General features: G+C 40.4%; 1 protein-coding gene across 5 annotated transcripts in view; it reads left to right on the forward strand.

Moving 5' to 3' along the window:
- Window positions 1-16,610, forward strand: part of GALNT7 (polypeptide N-acetylgalactosaminyltransferase 7) — a 123,466-nt gene that overhangs the window by 91,478 nt on the left and 15,378 nt on the right. For 2 of the 5 annotated variants that reach the window (XM_057547707.1, XM_057547709.1), the window contains 5 exons: window positions 4,930-5,096; window positions 9,596-9,726; window positions 9,975-10,054; window positions 11,946-12,128; window positions 15,500-15,617. In XM_057547707.1, coding sequence (XP_057403690.1) covers window positions 4,930-5,096; window positions 9,596-9,726; window positions 9,975-10,054; window positions 11,946-12,128; window positions 15,500-15,617 — 679 coding nt within the window. Of the gene's footprint in view, window positions 1-4,929; window positions 5,097-9,595; window positions 9,727-9,974; window positions 10,055-11,945; window positions 12,129-12,271; window positions 12,455-15,499; window positions 15,618-16,610 lie in introns of all 5 variants that reach the window. The other 3 variants (XM_057547705.1, XM_057547708.1, XM_057547710.1) reach the window with 2 other exon arrangements.

Consider the following 16,610-nt stretch of genomic DNA (forward strand, 5'->3'; position numbering starts at 1 on the left):
GCTCTGTGTTAGATGGTGGTGAGCAAAGCAGATGAGGTTCGTCTCCTTGATGAGCTTACCTTACAGTCTCGAGCCTTTTGTAGGAAGGATTCCAGGCAAGGGCGGGTGTAGAGATTGATGCATAAGGATGATCATGGTCACATCGTAGAGCCAACGGAACTGTCCGTAAGGAAAAGGTCACATGAATGACGGAACAGCCAGGAGTTCCCTGGTGGCCTAGTGGTTAGGATTCTGGGCTTTCACTGCCAAGGCCGGGGTTCAGTCCCTGGTTGGGGAATTGGAATCCCACAAGCTGCGTGGTGCAGCCAAAAACATTTATTAATTAAAAAAAAATTATGGAACAGCCATACTTGGCAATGTTGTGCGATAGTTGCAAAGAATTAGGTAACAGGATAAATCTATACATACTCACGGGAAAGAAGAATCTATACATACTCACCTGAATATATCTGTATATATACACAGACATACATTTATATGTCTGCATGAGCATAAAATGTCTAAACACAACAACTAGTAACAATGATTTCCTCTAGGAGGTGAGATTTGTCGGGGAGAGGGAAGGGGGGCGGCTTTTACCTTTACTTTATACACTTCTGTATTGTTTGGATTTTGTACAACAAAGTGTGTATTGCTTTTGTAATTTTTTTCAGCTTTATTTAAAAAAAATTTTTATACAAATTTTAAAGGTAACTTCATTTGTGGTCATTACAAAATATTGGCTATATTCCCCATGTTGTACAGTACATCATTGGGCCGATTTATCTTATACCCAACAATTTGTACCTCCCTGCCCCCAATACTGCCCCTCACCCGCACTGGTACCCACTAGTTTGTTCTCTATATCTATGAGTCTTCTTCTTTTTGTTATATACACATAGTTTGTTGTATTTTGTAGCTTCCACATGTAAGTCATATCATATGGTATTTGTCTTTCTCTGACTTATTTCACTTAGCATAATGCCTTCCAAGTCCATCCATGTTGCTGCAAATGGCAGAATTTCATTCTTTTTTATGGCTCAGTACTATTCGATTGTAGGTATGTATGTATATGTATATGTGTGTGTGTGTGTGTGTATATATATATATATATATATATATATATATATATATATATACTGCTTCTTCTTTAATCATTCACCTGTTGATGGACACTTAGGTTTCTTCCACATGTTGGCAATTGTAAGTAATGCTGCTATGAACATTGGGGTGCATGTATTTTTTCAAATTAGTGTTTTTGTTTTTTTCAGATATGTACCCAGGAGTGGAATTGCTGGGTTGTATGGTAGTTCTATTTTCAGTTTTTTGAGAAATCTCCATACTGTTTTCCACAGTGGCTGCACCAATTTACATTCCCACCGACAGTGTACAGGGGTTCCCTTTTCTCCACATCCTCGCCAACATTTGTTATTTATGTTCTTTTTGTTGATAGCCATCCTGACAGGTGTGAGGTGATATCTCTTCATGGTTTTGATTTGCATTTCCCTCATGATTAGTGATGTTGGTCATCTTTTCATGTGCCTGTTGGCCATCTGCATTTCCTCTTTGGAAGAATGTCTCTATTCAGTTCTTCTGCCCATTTTTTAATTGGGTTGTTTGTTTTTCTGGATGTTGAGTTATATGAACTGTTTATATATGTTGGATATTAACCCCTTATCAGTCATATCATTTGCAAATATTTTCTCTCGTTCAGTAGGTTGTCTTTTCGTTTTGTCAGTGGTTTCCTTTGCTGTGCAAAAGCTTTTAAGTTTAATTAGGTCTCATTTGTTTATTTTTGCTTTTATTTCCCTTACTTTAAGAGACGGACTTGAAAAAAAATATTGCTTTTGTTTGGTAATTTTTAAGACAAAGAAAATAGGAAAAATATATACCAAGAGTTGTCGTTACTGGCACATAACCTAGTTTACATCTTTGGAGTTATTTCCAAACCGTACAGAGGTGAGGGAAGATGGAGAAATTGGGAACACACTCTCTTCCAGCTCTTGTCCCCTTGTCCTGTAGGAATGCAAGGTAGCACGTCCAGACCTTCCGATGGACGGTCTGCCCAAGCAGTCCCTGGGACAGGAAGGTGTCCCCTGTGGGCCCCCTCTCGTCTTCACTTTCCCCCTTCCTCCCCTCCTCCATTCCCTCTGTTTCCAACTCCTTGCAGTCTCCCATTCAAGGTCCTTATCTGGTTCATTTTCCCAAGCTGTCATCTTTTGCCTTAGAAGTCAGCAAGTTCCAAATCTCCTTCCATGACTTAAATATTTTCACCAATTCTGGTGTCTGTTGTAAATCAAAATCTGTGTCTTTCCCATCCAGTTCTGCTTCTTTAGGCCCAGTGCTTAGACTCAGGGAAGAAAATTATTGCCTGAATCTCCATCAGAGTGTTTGCTTGTTTTTGCAGTTTCGGGGAGGGAGATCATTTGTCCCTACCCTTCCAAAATTAGACGTACCTGCCCAGGTTAGTTTCTCTCCAGAAACACTCATCACATCTTCTTTCAAAATCTGCATCCCTCCACTGCTGTATTTTTTAACTTGGTACTCTGAAAGAGCATGTGTCCCCTCCCAACCTTGGAAAGCCCTCTTTGTTGCCAAAGGCTACCATGCCCCCACCCCCTTCCCCATTCCTGGGTTATCTCCAGGCCACAAAGGGCAGGGAAGAGGGGGAGGGGAGAGAGCTCCCATCACATAATAATAAGCTCGATGTGTGCCTTGTATTGACATTATATTCAATGTCAGTATCAGTTCTTAGACCTTAGATCAATTCTTAGCCATTCATAGATAGGTATAGCTAGTATTTTTTCTTTTTCTTTCATTTTACTTTTAACAAGATTTCTTATAAACCCAAGACAGCCTAGGTTTATGCCCTGGCTTCATTACTTTCTAGCTGAGTGATCTTAGGCAGTCATTTATCCCTGACCTCAGTCCCCTCATCTGTAAAATGGGGACATTAATAGTACTAACCTCATAGTGATGTGGGGAGGTTAGATAAGTTAATAAAAGTAAAGCACAGAGAATAGTGCCTGACACATAATAAGTATATGCTGGTATTTGCAGTTATACTGCAAATGCCCTTTTTTGTAACTTTTCCTCTTCAGTTTTTTTCATGTTTTAATTCTACCTTCCAAAGATATAGATCTTCCGTCTATTCATTTTTTATCTGAATCCCATGCACACAATTCACTGTGTGCTTTTATCTTTTCCTCCCCACTTCTTTGGTGTCAGTACTTTTTAAATCATCCTTCTGGTCTCACCCTCGCCTCATGGCTCCAGGACGCCTTCCTGCCCACCTGTCTTGAGGTTGAATGAGGGCCACCTGTCAAAGCACCATGGTTTCCCCACTGTCACACGCAGAGAAAGTGCAGACGTTTGCTCCGTGTCTCGCGGTGGGCTTCACAAGGGCAGAGACTATGTCTGCTCCTTGATGCTGAGCTAGTGCCTAGCTCAGAACGTAGCAGGTACTTACTACTCCTTTAACAAGAAAATGCAGATGTAAGAAATAAGATTGAATGGATTCCAGGCTCAGTCTGTATTTCTATAAAAACAACCTCTAAGAACACAGACAATTGAGAACTACTTTGAAAGGGAAATAAACACCCGGAGAAAACATTGTTTGCATCTCTGTTGGGCCAGGTCCTATTTTAGATAATGGTGGTATAGGTTATCAAGCTGATAATGTTAATTGCTGCTTTTATGGTTTTAAATTTAATCTTGGGAACAAGCTTTTTCACTCCTCCATGAAAAACTTTGGGATTAAAAAAAAACTCTTTCCCTTCCACTTACCAAGGAGAAGGTAATAGGCACCAGATGCTAGTTCTGAAAGCTAACTCCTGCAGAAAGAACATGGGTCTCAGAGTGTTCTCATCCGTCTGTCGTGTTCTTACTGTCTTGTTCTTCTCCCATAACCAAACAGAAAAAAGTGGGTGGGTGTGTGTACATACACACATATATGTGTATACACATATGCTTGTATATGCATAATACATACACAACTGTACCTCATTATCCACCGGGGGATAGGTTCCAGGACCCCTTCGGATACCAAAATCCATCCGTGGATACTCAAGTCCCTTATATAAAATGGCATGGTATTTACTTATAACCTATACACACCACCCTCCTGTATACTTTCAATCGATTATTTATAATACCTAATACAAGATAAGCACTATGTAAATAGTTGCCCTGGCAAATTCAAATTTTGCTTTTTGGAACTTTATGGAATTTTTTTCCAATATTTTTGATCCACAGTTGGTTGAATCTTAAGATGCAGAACTGGCAGATATGGAGGGCCGACTGTGGCGGGGGCAGGGGGGTTCTCTCCAACTAGAAAAAGGTTTCTGGCAACTTTATTCCTGCTACAGTTATTTGAAGTAATTTTGCATAAAACAGTTAAAGACCCTTCTTTAGTCAATTTAATAACTCTAAACACTATTAGAACTTTGTTTATTCATCCAACAGTTAATTTTGGAATGTCTCTCGTATGCTGCACTTCAGCCCATTTCATGTTTTTCTGAATGTTTTAGCCATATTAGAACAGGACAGCTTTCAAACACAGTTATACAGTGGTTTATTCACAGCAAGTGAAATAAATCCTTTGCGCCAGAAGCTCAAGTTTTAAAGCAGAAAATAAACTGAGGTTGAAGTCATGGAAAACAAACCTTAATACCATCCCCAGCTGAGAAGCATAAATTCACAAATTAGTTCTCTTTGTCATAATAATAAGTGCCGGTTGGTGAAGAAGTAGCTTGAATATGAGTAACTTCATCTCATAGCAGCTTCTCTCTTCTACCTTGGGTTTCTGTGAAAATATAAAATGTATTTCATTCACTTACCTTAGTTAAGTCAATAATATTTCATCCAACCAGAAAACGTAGTCATAGTAAGTTTGGAACCAAACACTGCAGATTGCCTCTGAATAAATATGATGAAATGTTCCTTTTGCAGATGCAAGTATTGGCATTATGATGAGAACCTGCTGACGGCCAGCATTGTCATCGTCTTCCACAACGAAGGGTGGTCCACCCTCATGAGGACAGTTCACAGCGTAATTAAAAGGACTCCAAGGAAATACTTAGCAGAAATTGTGTTAATTGATGATTTCAGTAGCAAAGGTAATGGCTATGGAATCGACATTTTGTCTATAAAATAATTATAAGCAATTGCAAAAAGGTGATCTCAAAATAGTCTTCAGAAGTTAATAATTAGCATCTATTGATAGCATCTATTATCAACAAGTTGGCACTATGCTAAGCATTGTATGTGAATTATTTTGTTTAGTTCTGACAGTAAGCCTTGTGATACATATTGTTCATCTTCATTTTGCACTTGAGGCTCAGAGATGTTAAGTAACTTGCCAGCGGTGACAGAGGTAGTAATTAACAGCTGCATCCAAATCTATAGGCTCATAAGTCTGTGTATTTAACCACGGTCTTATACTATACCAATTCTGTGGGCATTGGGTTTTATAAAAATTTAATCGTAGAGGTAATTTATTGAATGACTGAAAAAAATGCAATGGCATGTATATTGTAATGCCACCCAAAGCTCCGTCCAAATCTATATACTGAAACCTATATACCTGTTTAATAGCTTGTATTTTGCATTTCAATGTATTTTGAATTTGACCAGAAACCATGGACTATTTTTATTTATAAAAGAAAGTACCTACTAAAGCTTATTTTGTTCTAGGTTTGATTTAAGATATTGAATAGAAGGAAATTGTGTTTTATTTTTTACTCTCTTTATGGAGCAAGCTCTAACACATTTAGGGAGACATCGGTTAGTCTTGGTTCAACTTGGCTAGAGAGAGATGGAGCAGTGATTTTCCAGATAAGTGGGGTTTTTTAAGTTAAAATTTTTTTCTTCAAACAGATCCATTATTGTAAGCTGAATATATCTTCTTAATGACGTAAATATCAAAAGATAGATAATGCTATAGCTCAGACCCCAAAGCAGCATGTAATTATGCTGCTAAAACCCAAATCTGGGCAGTTATTTATTCTTCTTTGCTTGTCCTAAAACTGAGTTGAAACCTTTGAAAACTGACCAAAGAGCACAGACAACTCAATAACAACAGGATATCTGCTTTTTGGCAAGTGAGTTTTGCAGAGAGTTTTTGTATATAAGTAGTGATACCACTGGATATGATGTTAGAAAAGAAGTCAGAACATGGGCAGCATAAAAATACCATTCAAAATGGCTTTACAAGAGCTTCCTCCAAAACTTAATTTAGAACTCTTGCAGTCTGGATAAACCTCTGCTGTTTTTGGAAGGACACAACCAGAATCTTGATCTTGTATACGTATATTAGCATGGAGAGAAACAGAAATATGACCTACCACTTTCTTCAACTAATCATTTTTAATTACAGCAGGGAATGTATAACTTTAAATTTTCAGTCATCAAATGCCTTTAGCTTAGACACCTTGGTTGCAATTTTCTACAACGGGATCATTTTCATTAAGAATACTATTCCTGTCTCAAATAAATATTTGAAAATATGTTTTTAAGTGATACTGTTGGTGCCAACAATGTTTTAGATTTAGCAAAACTTAAGTCTACAAAAATAACTTGGAGAAATCCCATGTCTATGATTGTACTGATTTTAAGAACCACTATGTTATTAATACAAGTTAAAAAGCTCAGAATAGTCTTTTAAAAAAAAAAAAGTGAAGATACACCAAAAGGTGTTTCCCATTCTAAAATCTTGCTTTCTTGCTTGGCCCGAGGAAAGAACAAAATGGGGGCTTAAGTTTTTTGTCCAGTTTAATTTTTTTGTGATCAGTGCTTCTGTTGTTACAAATCTCTAACAGCCTCTTGTGACACATTTTAAAAGCAATTACATATAGGGTCTGCTTAGCTTACAGCGTGGGGAGGGTCGTTGATTGGGGCTACTCTTGGACAGAAGTACAGAAGGTCTTTAATTACTCTTCCCAATTTCAAAACACCCTTGAACATCTGTCAGTCCTATCCTCGGTAAAACTATACAGCATTTGGTAAATCTGACTTAAGTGAAAACTTGGATTGTTTTCTTTCCCCAATATATTCAGTAATTAAAACTCTGAGTTATAATTTTTCTTTTAAAGACAAAATACTTAACTAATTTATATAAAACCTCACAAAAGAGCTGGCTGCTCAGAACTCTCGGGTTTCTGGAAGTTACAATGTCCTCAAAACAGAAGGGTCTGGGGCCTTTGAACAGAGAACACTCCTCTCCACCTGTGCATCGGGCAAAGGGCTACACGGACCACGTGTCCTCCTTGCAGCACTTAGGGAAGGAAGCTGCGGGAGCACTTCCGCTCACAAGTGCACGTCATTTCCGCCTGCTTCTCATTGGCCACAGCAAGTCAGGTGGCCCAGCGTGCAGTCTGGGCTGGGGCTGGGGAGGATTGATCATCCCCTAGCAGGGGCCGTGTTCATTCGGGGCACTGATCTATCCACTGTAGTGAGACCCAAGGGCAGCCAAAGTCATCTTAACTAGAATCTAAATTTAAAGAGCACACCATCAACTCATTTCTGGCTGTAACAATTTATTTTAGATATATTTAGATCACATATCCAAAAAAGTACCTAATGCAAGTCAGAAGGGGCTTTAGAAAAAAAAACTTAGGACTGTACAGAACTAAAAAAAATAGGGGGCTTCCCTGGTGGCGCAGTGGTTGAGAATCTGCCTGCTAATGCGGAGGACACGGGTTCGAGCCCTGGTCTGGGAAGATCCCACATGCCACGGAGCAGCTGGGCCCGTGAGCCACAATTGCTGAGCCTGCGCGTCTGGAGCCTGTGCCCCGCGACGGGAGGGGCCGCGATAGAGAAAGGCCCGCGCACCGCGATGAAGAGCGGTCCCCGCACCGCGATGAAGAGTGGCCCCCGCTTGCCGCAACTGGAGAAAGCCCTCGCACGAACCGAAGACCCAACACAGCCAAAAATAAATAAATAAATAAATAAATAAATAAATAAGAAAATCCTTTAAAAAAAAAAAAAAAAAAAATAGGAAGGTAAGAGCTTTTTTTAAAAAAAACAACAGCAACAAAAATCCCTTATATTGAAGGGAAAATCATCAAGACTTTCTGGGGAAACATTGTAATTCAGCATGAGAATTTTATTTATAAGTCTCATTACAACTGGACACCAAAGTAGAGAATGGAAAATTTTTTCTTCTCAATTTTGAATACCCATGTGTGGGTATCTTGCTAATTATAAGCTCCTTAAAAACGAGTAAAGTATTAAGTGTACAGCCTGATTTGCCCATTTAACCACTGGCTCATTACTAAATACAGCTGTTTTGGGGGTTGTTTTTGTATTCATGGGCCAAAATTTTAAACAACTTAAAAATAATTTTTGTGTCTTCAAGAAACATCTTTAAGGATCCAGGAATTAGTTGTGGCTGTGATGAGTCAGTTTCATTGGCTCATAGTGATGCAAACAAAAACTGTTCTCTTGCAACTAGGAAGCCAAGATGGAAAGTTTGGCAAATGTATCTTGTTTTTATAACATAAAATTTTCTCTACCAAACTGCAAACATATATATGTGTGTGTGTGTGTGTGTGTATATATATATATACACACACATATATACACACGCATATGTGTGGAAATGATATATGTATTTATTATATAAATATGTAAAGATTTATTTATAAATATATACATACACACACATATATATATACAGACACTTGATGCTTAAAATACAGAGAAAATGGGATCTTTTATTGTTACTTGCCAACTGGATGGGAACTATATTCATCACCACACCAAGACTACTCCCTTCAACACTGATTGTAGTAGAAAGATGGCTCAGAAACAAATATTAACCTATACCCTTTGTGGATCCTGAAGGCCATGTAATGTTATTTATAGGCAGTACATCTTCAGAAATCCTGAACCATTGCTTCTTCCAAAAGCAAAAACACTATTGTGCCTGAAAGCTTCTAGATATGATATTAACATTTGATTTTTTTAAGTTTTCATGTCAGTTGGCATAGTCATCATTTATTTGTTTAGAGAGAGGTTTGATAATTCTCAGGCTAGCTAGTTCTCCGTAGGTATATTAAGCTCAAAATTTAACTCAATTAATACACTTCACCTTACTTCCCTATACATTTAACATTCAATATGGTCTGTGTAAAATTACCGAGTACTCAAAGGACCTGTTGCCTATCCTCATTTCTTGAGAAAAATAATACTTTAAATGGGGACTTCCCTGGTGGCGCAGTGGTTAAGAATCCACCTGCCAATACAGGGGACACGGGTTCGAGCCCTGGTCCGGGAAGATCCCACATGCTGCAGGGCAACTAAGCCCGTGCGCCACAACTACTGAGCCTGCGCTCCAGAGCCCACGAACCACAACTGCTGAGCCCGTGCGCCACAACTACTGAAGCCCTCGCGCCTAGAGCCCGTGCTCCGCAACAAGAGAAGCCACCGCAATGAGAAGCCCGCGCACCGCAATGAAGAGTAGCCCCCACTCAGCACAACTAGAGAAAGCCCGCACACAGCAGTGAAGACCCAACACAGCCAAAAATAAATTAATTAGTTAATTAAAAAAAATAGTTTAAGTGGTTTATTAGCCATAAATATAATTTATAATGTTGACTGAATTTTTTATTCATAGAACACTTAAAAGAAAAACTGGATGACTATATTAAGCTGTGGAATGGCCTAGTCAAGGTATTTCGAAATGAGAGAAGAGAAGGTTTAATTCAGGCACGAAGTATCGGTGCCCAGAAGGCTAAACTTGGACAGGTAGGACACATTTGATATCTATTATGTCAGCATTTTGGATTTGGTCACTAAAAGATCATCTACATTTTTAAGTACCCATTTAATTTTTAATTTTTTAAAATTGAAAATGCTACCTTAAACAGATAACTTATATATCAAAATTGACTCTAACGCCAGTTTATATTAGCATCTAATTTTAAATTGTACGTGATATATGTCGTGCTGTATATGAGTTTTCTTTCACCCTGCCTCTTTTTTTTTTTTTTCAGGTTTTGATATACCTCGATGCCCACTGTGAGGTGGCAGTTAACTGGTACGCACCACTCGTAGCTCCCATATCTAAGGACAGGTAACATTACCTTGCTTTTTTTCTTTCCTGGTTGAAAAGTAAACCTCACCCTAGAAGGACAAATAATGTTCCCGTTCTTCTGATTCCAGTTCCATTCAGTGCATCAAGTTGTATGTTGAGTATTATTTTTTAGCTAGTTGTTTCCCTGGGTGGATCTAGGTGGCTACTTGGGGTGATTCACATGCGGGCAGTTAGACATTTGGGATAAGCGTAGGGCAGCTCACTCAGAATCTTCTTCCTCTGGCTACAAAAGCTTTGCTCTAAGAGTAATATTAATTGTTCCCGCACACTGTGGTAACATTCTAAAGACTTGAAGGAGCATGCTTTGGAATTCTGCCTGTGGGTTGTTTTATGCCCTTTGAAGTGATTATTTTACACAGTAAGGGCCAGCTCTTACCTGTGGCAGGACCTTGGGTTCCCATAGGACCTTTAAAGTTTAGAAGTAGACGACTATCCTATGGAAATGTGGTGATCACCAATTTACAGAAGGTCTGAAACAGTAGACGGGCAGCACCAGTTTTCTAGTTCCCAAAGCCTTCCTTGCTTTTCGTCCAGAATCCTGACTATTTCAGAATCAAGAAGAAATAAGACATGTCCCTGTGGCAATGGCCTGAGTCAGAGGAAGAACTTTTGGAGGATTTTATCATCAGAGCATCTGTCAGACACGATTTCCACGTGCTGTCTGATTTAATCCTCGCAGCAACCCTGCAAGATAGATATTATTGCCTCCTTTGTACTACAGAGGATGCTGAGGCTGAGAGAAATTAATTAGTTTGCCCCAAATCAGACAGCTTATAAACTACCCAACTGAGATGTCTCCGGGACACCTTCCACCGCATACTTAGAAATCCGAGAATCATAAGGAGAGATAACCAGCCTTCACCTGTCCTGGTGAAAGCTGGCAGTCCTCGGGGTGGTGAGGGAGGCCATACCACAGGGACCCTCCACTCGCCCATGGGAGTCCACTGTCTGGACGGAATAAAGTACCTTTCCCCTGTATCGAAATTCTAAGCCCCATTGATTTTCCCCTTCTCCTTGGTTTCTAAACATCTAAAAAGCACCTTAACATGGCTGTAAAAAACTAGAATATCCATTTTAGGATATGCATTTTAAAATTCTTTTCTGATAAAATGAACGTTGGAACAAGCAGGATACCGATTATCTTTGTAGAGCTGGCTCTACACCTGATTGGTCATATAGTTCTAGCATTTTCATGAAGCCCACGTAAAAGGTATAAGATTTTTTTGCTCCAAATTCTCAGGCCACTATTTATGTTCTTCAGGTTTTGAGGGATTTTTTTTCCTTATTTTTTTAAAAAGCAGGAATACAATACAGTACTTTTTTTTTTTTTTTGCAATAAAAGAAAAGCTGTTTTTTCCCAATAAAAGAAGTAGGAAAAGAAGATCAAGTAAATGTACAGAAACAGATTTTCATAGTCACTGCTTCCAAAGAAGTAGAAAGCAGCAAAGAGTTGGGAGCACTGCTGAACATGTAGCAGGTATTATCTTTCTACACACACACTCATTTTTAATGGAGGGATAAGGAGGGAAAATAACAGGCAGGGAAATCTGGTAAATAATGGGAAGTTACCAAGAGAGTGTTGCCTGTAGGACCACAGTGAAAATGAGGAAATCCTATTAAGTTCAAGTTCATGGCTCTTTGTCCCTGACATGTGTCTGTGAGCCCAGGGACATCTCCTCTCGCCTTCCCTTAAGAAAACAGCCTCCTTGACTTTTCAAAGCATTCATTCACTTCCCATTAGATATGAAAATCCCCTAGTGGGGGAGAAAAAAAGGCAAACCCACAGTAACAAGAGAGAATCTAGTTAGGCATGCTCAACTAGTCAGTTTTGGGTTCTTAAATGCTTTTTCATTTTCTGTAAATGTTTCAGAACCACATGCACTGTGCCTCTGATAGATTACATAGATGGGAATGATTATTCCATTGAGCCACAGCAAGGTGGGGATGAAGATGGTTTTGCCAGAGGGGCCTGGGACTGGAGTTTGCTATGGAAACGTATTCCTCTAAGCCACAAGGAAAAGGCCAAAAGAAAACATAAAACTGAACCTTATCGGTAAAGATTACTCCTTCCTTTTCTTACGTGGAACGTTTACCTAAGTACTTTTCTTTTTTTCCTTCCCCATGTACTCGTGTAAACATGTGGGTCCCTACACGCCCTTGCATTTCATCTTCGCTGCCATCATCAACACAATACAGAACCACTTGCACTGTGCCGATCATAGATGTCATAAATGGCAACACTTATGAAATTGTACCCCAAGGGGGTGGTGACGAAGATGGGTATGCCCGAGGAGCATGGGATTGGAGTATGCTCTGGAAACGGGTGCCTCTGACCCCTCGAGAGAAGAGAATGAGAAAGACAAAAACTGAACCATATCGGTAATCACTAAATCACTTACCTGTTTCTCTTTTCTCCAGTTGCTGCTAACCTATTAACCTCTTGCCAAGCTAAAAAAGAAACTTGTTTTTAAAACTGTAGATGCTGTCTCAGATTCTGAAAGGGTTTCTTTCTTTGTGCTGTTTCAGAGGTTTAAACTCACACTTGCTTCTTTGTGGTTGCTTTTTCCTTAAAAGCAAGCTCCGTTTGGGGGTGAGCATGCTTTATGGCATTAGTTCCAAATACAGGTGAAAAAAAGAAAATCTTTGCCATCATGTCCTAGTAGACTAGACATGAAATTTTGTTCTTTTGATGATTACGTCATTCTGTAAGTTTAAAATGCTCACATTGCTTACGATCCAAGTTTTATATCCACTTTGATGCCTTGCGGGTAGTGTTGACAATGAAAGACAGTAACAAGAGTTTTTTTTTCCTTCCTTTTGTTTTATATGCTAACTCTTAAATACTAATTTCATCCCAGTTAAATCTGATGAATGAAAATACATGACTTTGGGAAATGTTACATAGAATCCTTTATTACTTCATTTTCAGAAGAGCACTTGATGAAAAGGAAACTTCATTCCAAAATCTTCCTTTTTCTCCCTTCTTGTGGCTCTTCAAATAGAATAACTTGTGCCACTCTCTCTTTGGTCTTTTCACTGGAACATTTTACCATCTTTCAGAAGAGTGGCCCCAAATGAAATGTTTGCATAAATGCTAATGTAGGCTTCTAAATGTGTCTGATTTTATTTTTCTGATCTTATGGTTCTGCTTTTGGTCTCTCTCTTACTGTTACGCTACTGATGATGTTGAAACTCAATTTGGGGAAGGTGTCTCCAACGTCATGCAAAAAGCTGGTGGGATTTGGGCGTGTCGTGATACCAGGATCCTGAAATGGCAAACATAAGGAAATTATACAACTTTCAGCTTTATTTGACATTTTCCAAATTTCTCTTTGAAGTTCTTTTTCAAAAATTGTCCAGGAATCTACTGCTTACCCGCTTACCCTGACTCACAAATAATTCTGGGAGAAAAAACATAAGGGGTAATAACTACAGTTCTATTTTACAGTTCTATTTCTACCAATCCCATGGGCTAGTAAAGAAAATTTTTTAAATGTGGTAGAAAATTTTAAGGAAGGTTTCTCTTTAAGTTACTCACTGGTTTCCATGTTAAGATACATTTTCAAATATGTACTGAGATAAGTGGGAATATATTTAAAGATCAAAAAGGCATAGTTATAATAGAGTAATGTTAAATGACAGTTAAATAAATGTGGCATGAAAGTATAACTGAAAACGCAATAGGGCTGTTTCTCCTTTAAGAAGAAAAGCCTTATGAGAGAATGACTTTCCCCTGATCTGACTTCCCTTTAATATTGAAAATATTTCTTGCTTCATTATCTTTTTAATTAATATATTTATTTATTTATTTTTGGCTCTGCTGGATCTTCGTTGCTGTGCGCGGGCTTTCTCTAGTTGCGGCGAGTGGGGGCTACTCCTCGTTGCGGTGCGCGGGCTTCTCATTGCGGTGGCTTCTGTTGTTGCGGAGCATGGGCTCTAGGCACACGGGCTTCAGTAGTTGTGGCACGTGGGCTCAGTAGCTGTGGCTCGCGGGCTCTAGAGTGCAGGCTCAGTAGTTGTGGCGCACGGGCTTAGTTGCTCCTCGGCATATGGGATCTTCCCGGACCAGGGGTCGAACCCATGTCCCCTGCATTGGCAGGTGGATTCTCAACCACTGCTCCACCAGGGAAGTCCCTTGCTTCATTATTTAATATTTAATGAGTGCTTACTATGTGCCAGGCGCTATTTTCTGGGGATAAATTTTAAAGAGACCTGTTCCCTCGTGGCACTTAACGTGTAGTGGGTGAGGCAGAAATTAAACAGTTAACTGCAGGAATAACTGGAGCAGCAAGTGTGACGAGTGGTGAGAAGAAAAGCTCACGGAAAGTGTCTTGAAAGTGACGCTGAGGCCGAGCCCTGAGGGATGAGAAGTCGGCCCTGTGGAGGAGGAGGGAGGGCCATTCAGGAGACTGCGGCATAGCCAGGGCCCTGGGACAGGAGGGGGTTGGGCAGAGCAGGGAGGCATTGCCTGCTGCCTGCTGGGGCTTGGATGGGGCAGGAGAGAGCGGAGGACACAGTCGGGGTTCCTGTGCCTGGTCTAGGATGGCAGCAGTGACGCTGGGAAGAAGTGGGTTCAAGATGTGTGTTGATGGTAGAATCAGTAGGAGTTGGTGATAGACTGAATATCAGGTGTGCTGATGAAGAGGCTCTAATGGAGGGATCTACCTAAGAAGCAAATGCAGTGATAATTCACTGTTCCCAGGGGAGGGGGAACAGGGTGAAAATTATTCCTAACGGTGGGAGTGGCTTGCCCTAAAAAGCTATCAAGTCTTTTTTTCTCTTGTCCCTAAAAAGTACCCAATTCAAGGTCCTACTCAAGAAGGACCACAGATCACCCTTTGGCAGCCCTGCCTCCTGACACAGTAAATAGCTGTGTCTAATGCTCCTGTGTCATTTCTGTGCTATATTTGCAAACTCTGAATGAACCGTGGCTGTTCTACCATGATTTACGCCCTTATTTGGCAAACCACTGAGCTATAAAATTAAAAAATGAGAGACTACTTCCATGGTGTATGGTTTCACTCATCCCAGAATGACTCATAAATCATTTCAGGAACATTTAGCAGACCACGGCTGTATGGCTCAGTATTTTTAGGAGTGAAAGAGAAAATTCTATTTTAACTAAGTCTCAAGGCTTAATTTTTAAATAAACAAAGGAACCAAGGCGCCCTCTAATGGCGAAATGATGTAATGCTCTAATTTGTAACGAACTGTAACAGGATTTCAGTTAGAAATTATAGTAAATTCATAAGGAATTATGAACACATTGTTTCATGAAGGCTTTATAATTTCTTAATGTTTGGCCATCAGTTTTGTCTCTTCTATGCACTACTTATACTGTATTCCATAAAGGCTTGTTACCTGTTGTTGAAGGGGTATTGGGGGTTTGTCTTTAAAAGTTATTTCAGCGTTTCTTTTTCTTAGGTCCCCAGCCATGGCTGGAGGATTATTCGCCATTGAACGAGACTTCTTCTTTGAGCTGGGTCTCTACGATCCAGGCCTCCAGATTTGGGGTGGTGAAAACTTTGAGATCTCATACAAGGTAACATTTCATTGAAACAAATGCAGTTTTCTAAGCAGTTATGGATTCTTGTGACTTTCAGATAAGGCTGGTTTCTTTGGAAAAAAAAAAAAAAAACGAAAAACCTGTTTAATGCATTTCTCTAAATTATAAGGAAAGACTAACAAAAATATTTGCCTTTTGGGAAAACTAAGGCAAAAATGCAAGCTCCAAACTTACTACAGACGTAGATGGCTCAGCTAAAAATGGAAGCCAGCGAGCTTCAGAAGTAAAACTACCTCCTCTCCTTCCCCTCCCACCCTACCCCCAAAAGCCTTCTGTACCTCGGAGCCTTTTGTGATAGGAGCCCTTGCGGGAGTCAGCAGGTGTGGGGTTCCATTTGACCATCCACTGCTGAAGCTCGCCTTCATCACCGCAGGACAGGATGCTTCAGGTCAGAGGTAGTGATCCTGTGTCCAACAGTGATCGTGTGTCCTCACACTGACCCTGGAGCTGCCTTCCTGCAGCACCCACCCCTGCCCCCCGCCACTTCCCCAAAAGAAAGAAGTATTTTCCAGTTAGAGTTGAACACATAGGCGTTACCTCCTGTCTTAAATGTCCGGTGCTCAGCACTGGGAGGGACAGAAGAGGAGGAGCTCGGTCCTCGCTGTCAAGGAACTTACAGCCGATGAGAGATGAGAATTACGCTTACATTCGTAGTACGATCAGAAGGTAGACCGACATTCAGGTGGTGTGATTCAGAGGCAGCAGCATGCTGGAGGACGTTTTCGAGGCAGAAGGAGGAAGACGGGCTGAGCTAAGGGGGAGCAGAACGGGGAAAGGGGCAGGGCGGGCACGGGGCCCACCGTCTGGCAGAAGCCGACAGCGTGAATCCGACGGGCGTCCAGGAAGATGGCGTGGGCAGGGGTGCCAGGTCCACAGTGAGGAGAGCCTTCAGTGCTGGGCTGAGAGACTGTTGCTTAATCTGACAGGCAGTGCAGACCCATCGGAGAGACTAAGCAGGGGAGAGCATGA

This window comes from Balaenoptera acutorostrata, chromosome 6 (genome assembly GCF_949987535.1).
Source record: "Balaenoptera acutorostrata chromosome 6, mBalAcu1.1, whole genome shotgun sequence".
NCBI lineage: Eukaryota > Metazoa > Chordata > Mammalia > Artiodactyla > Balaenopteridae > Balaenoptera > Balaenoptera acutorostrata.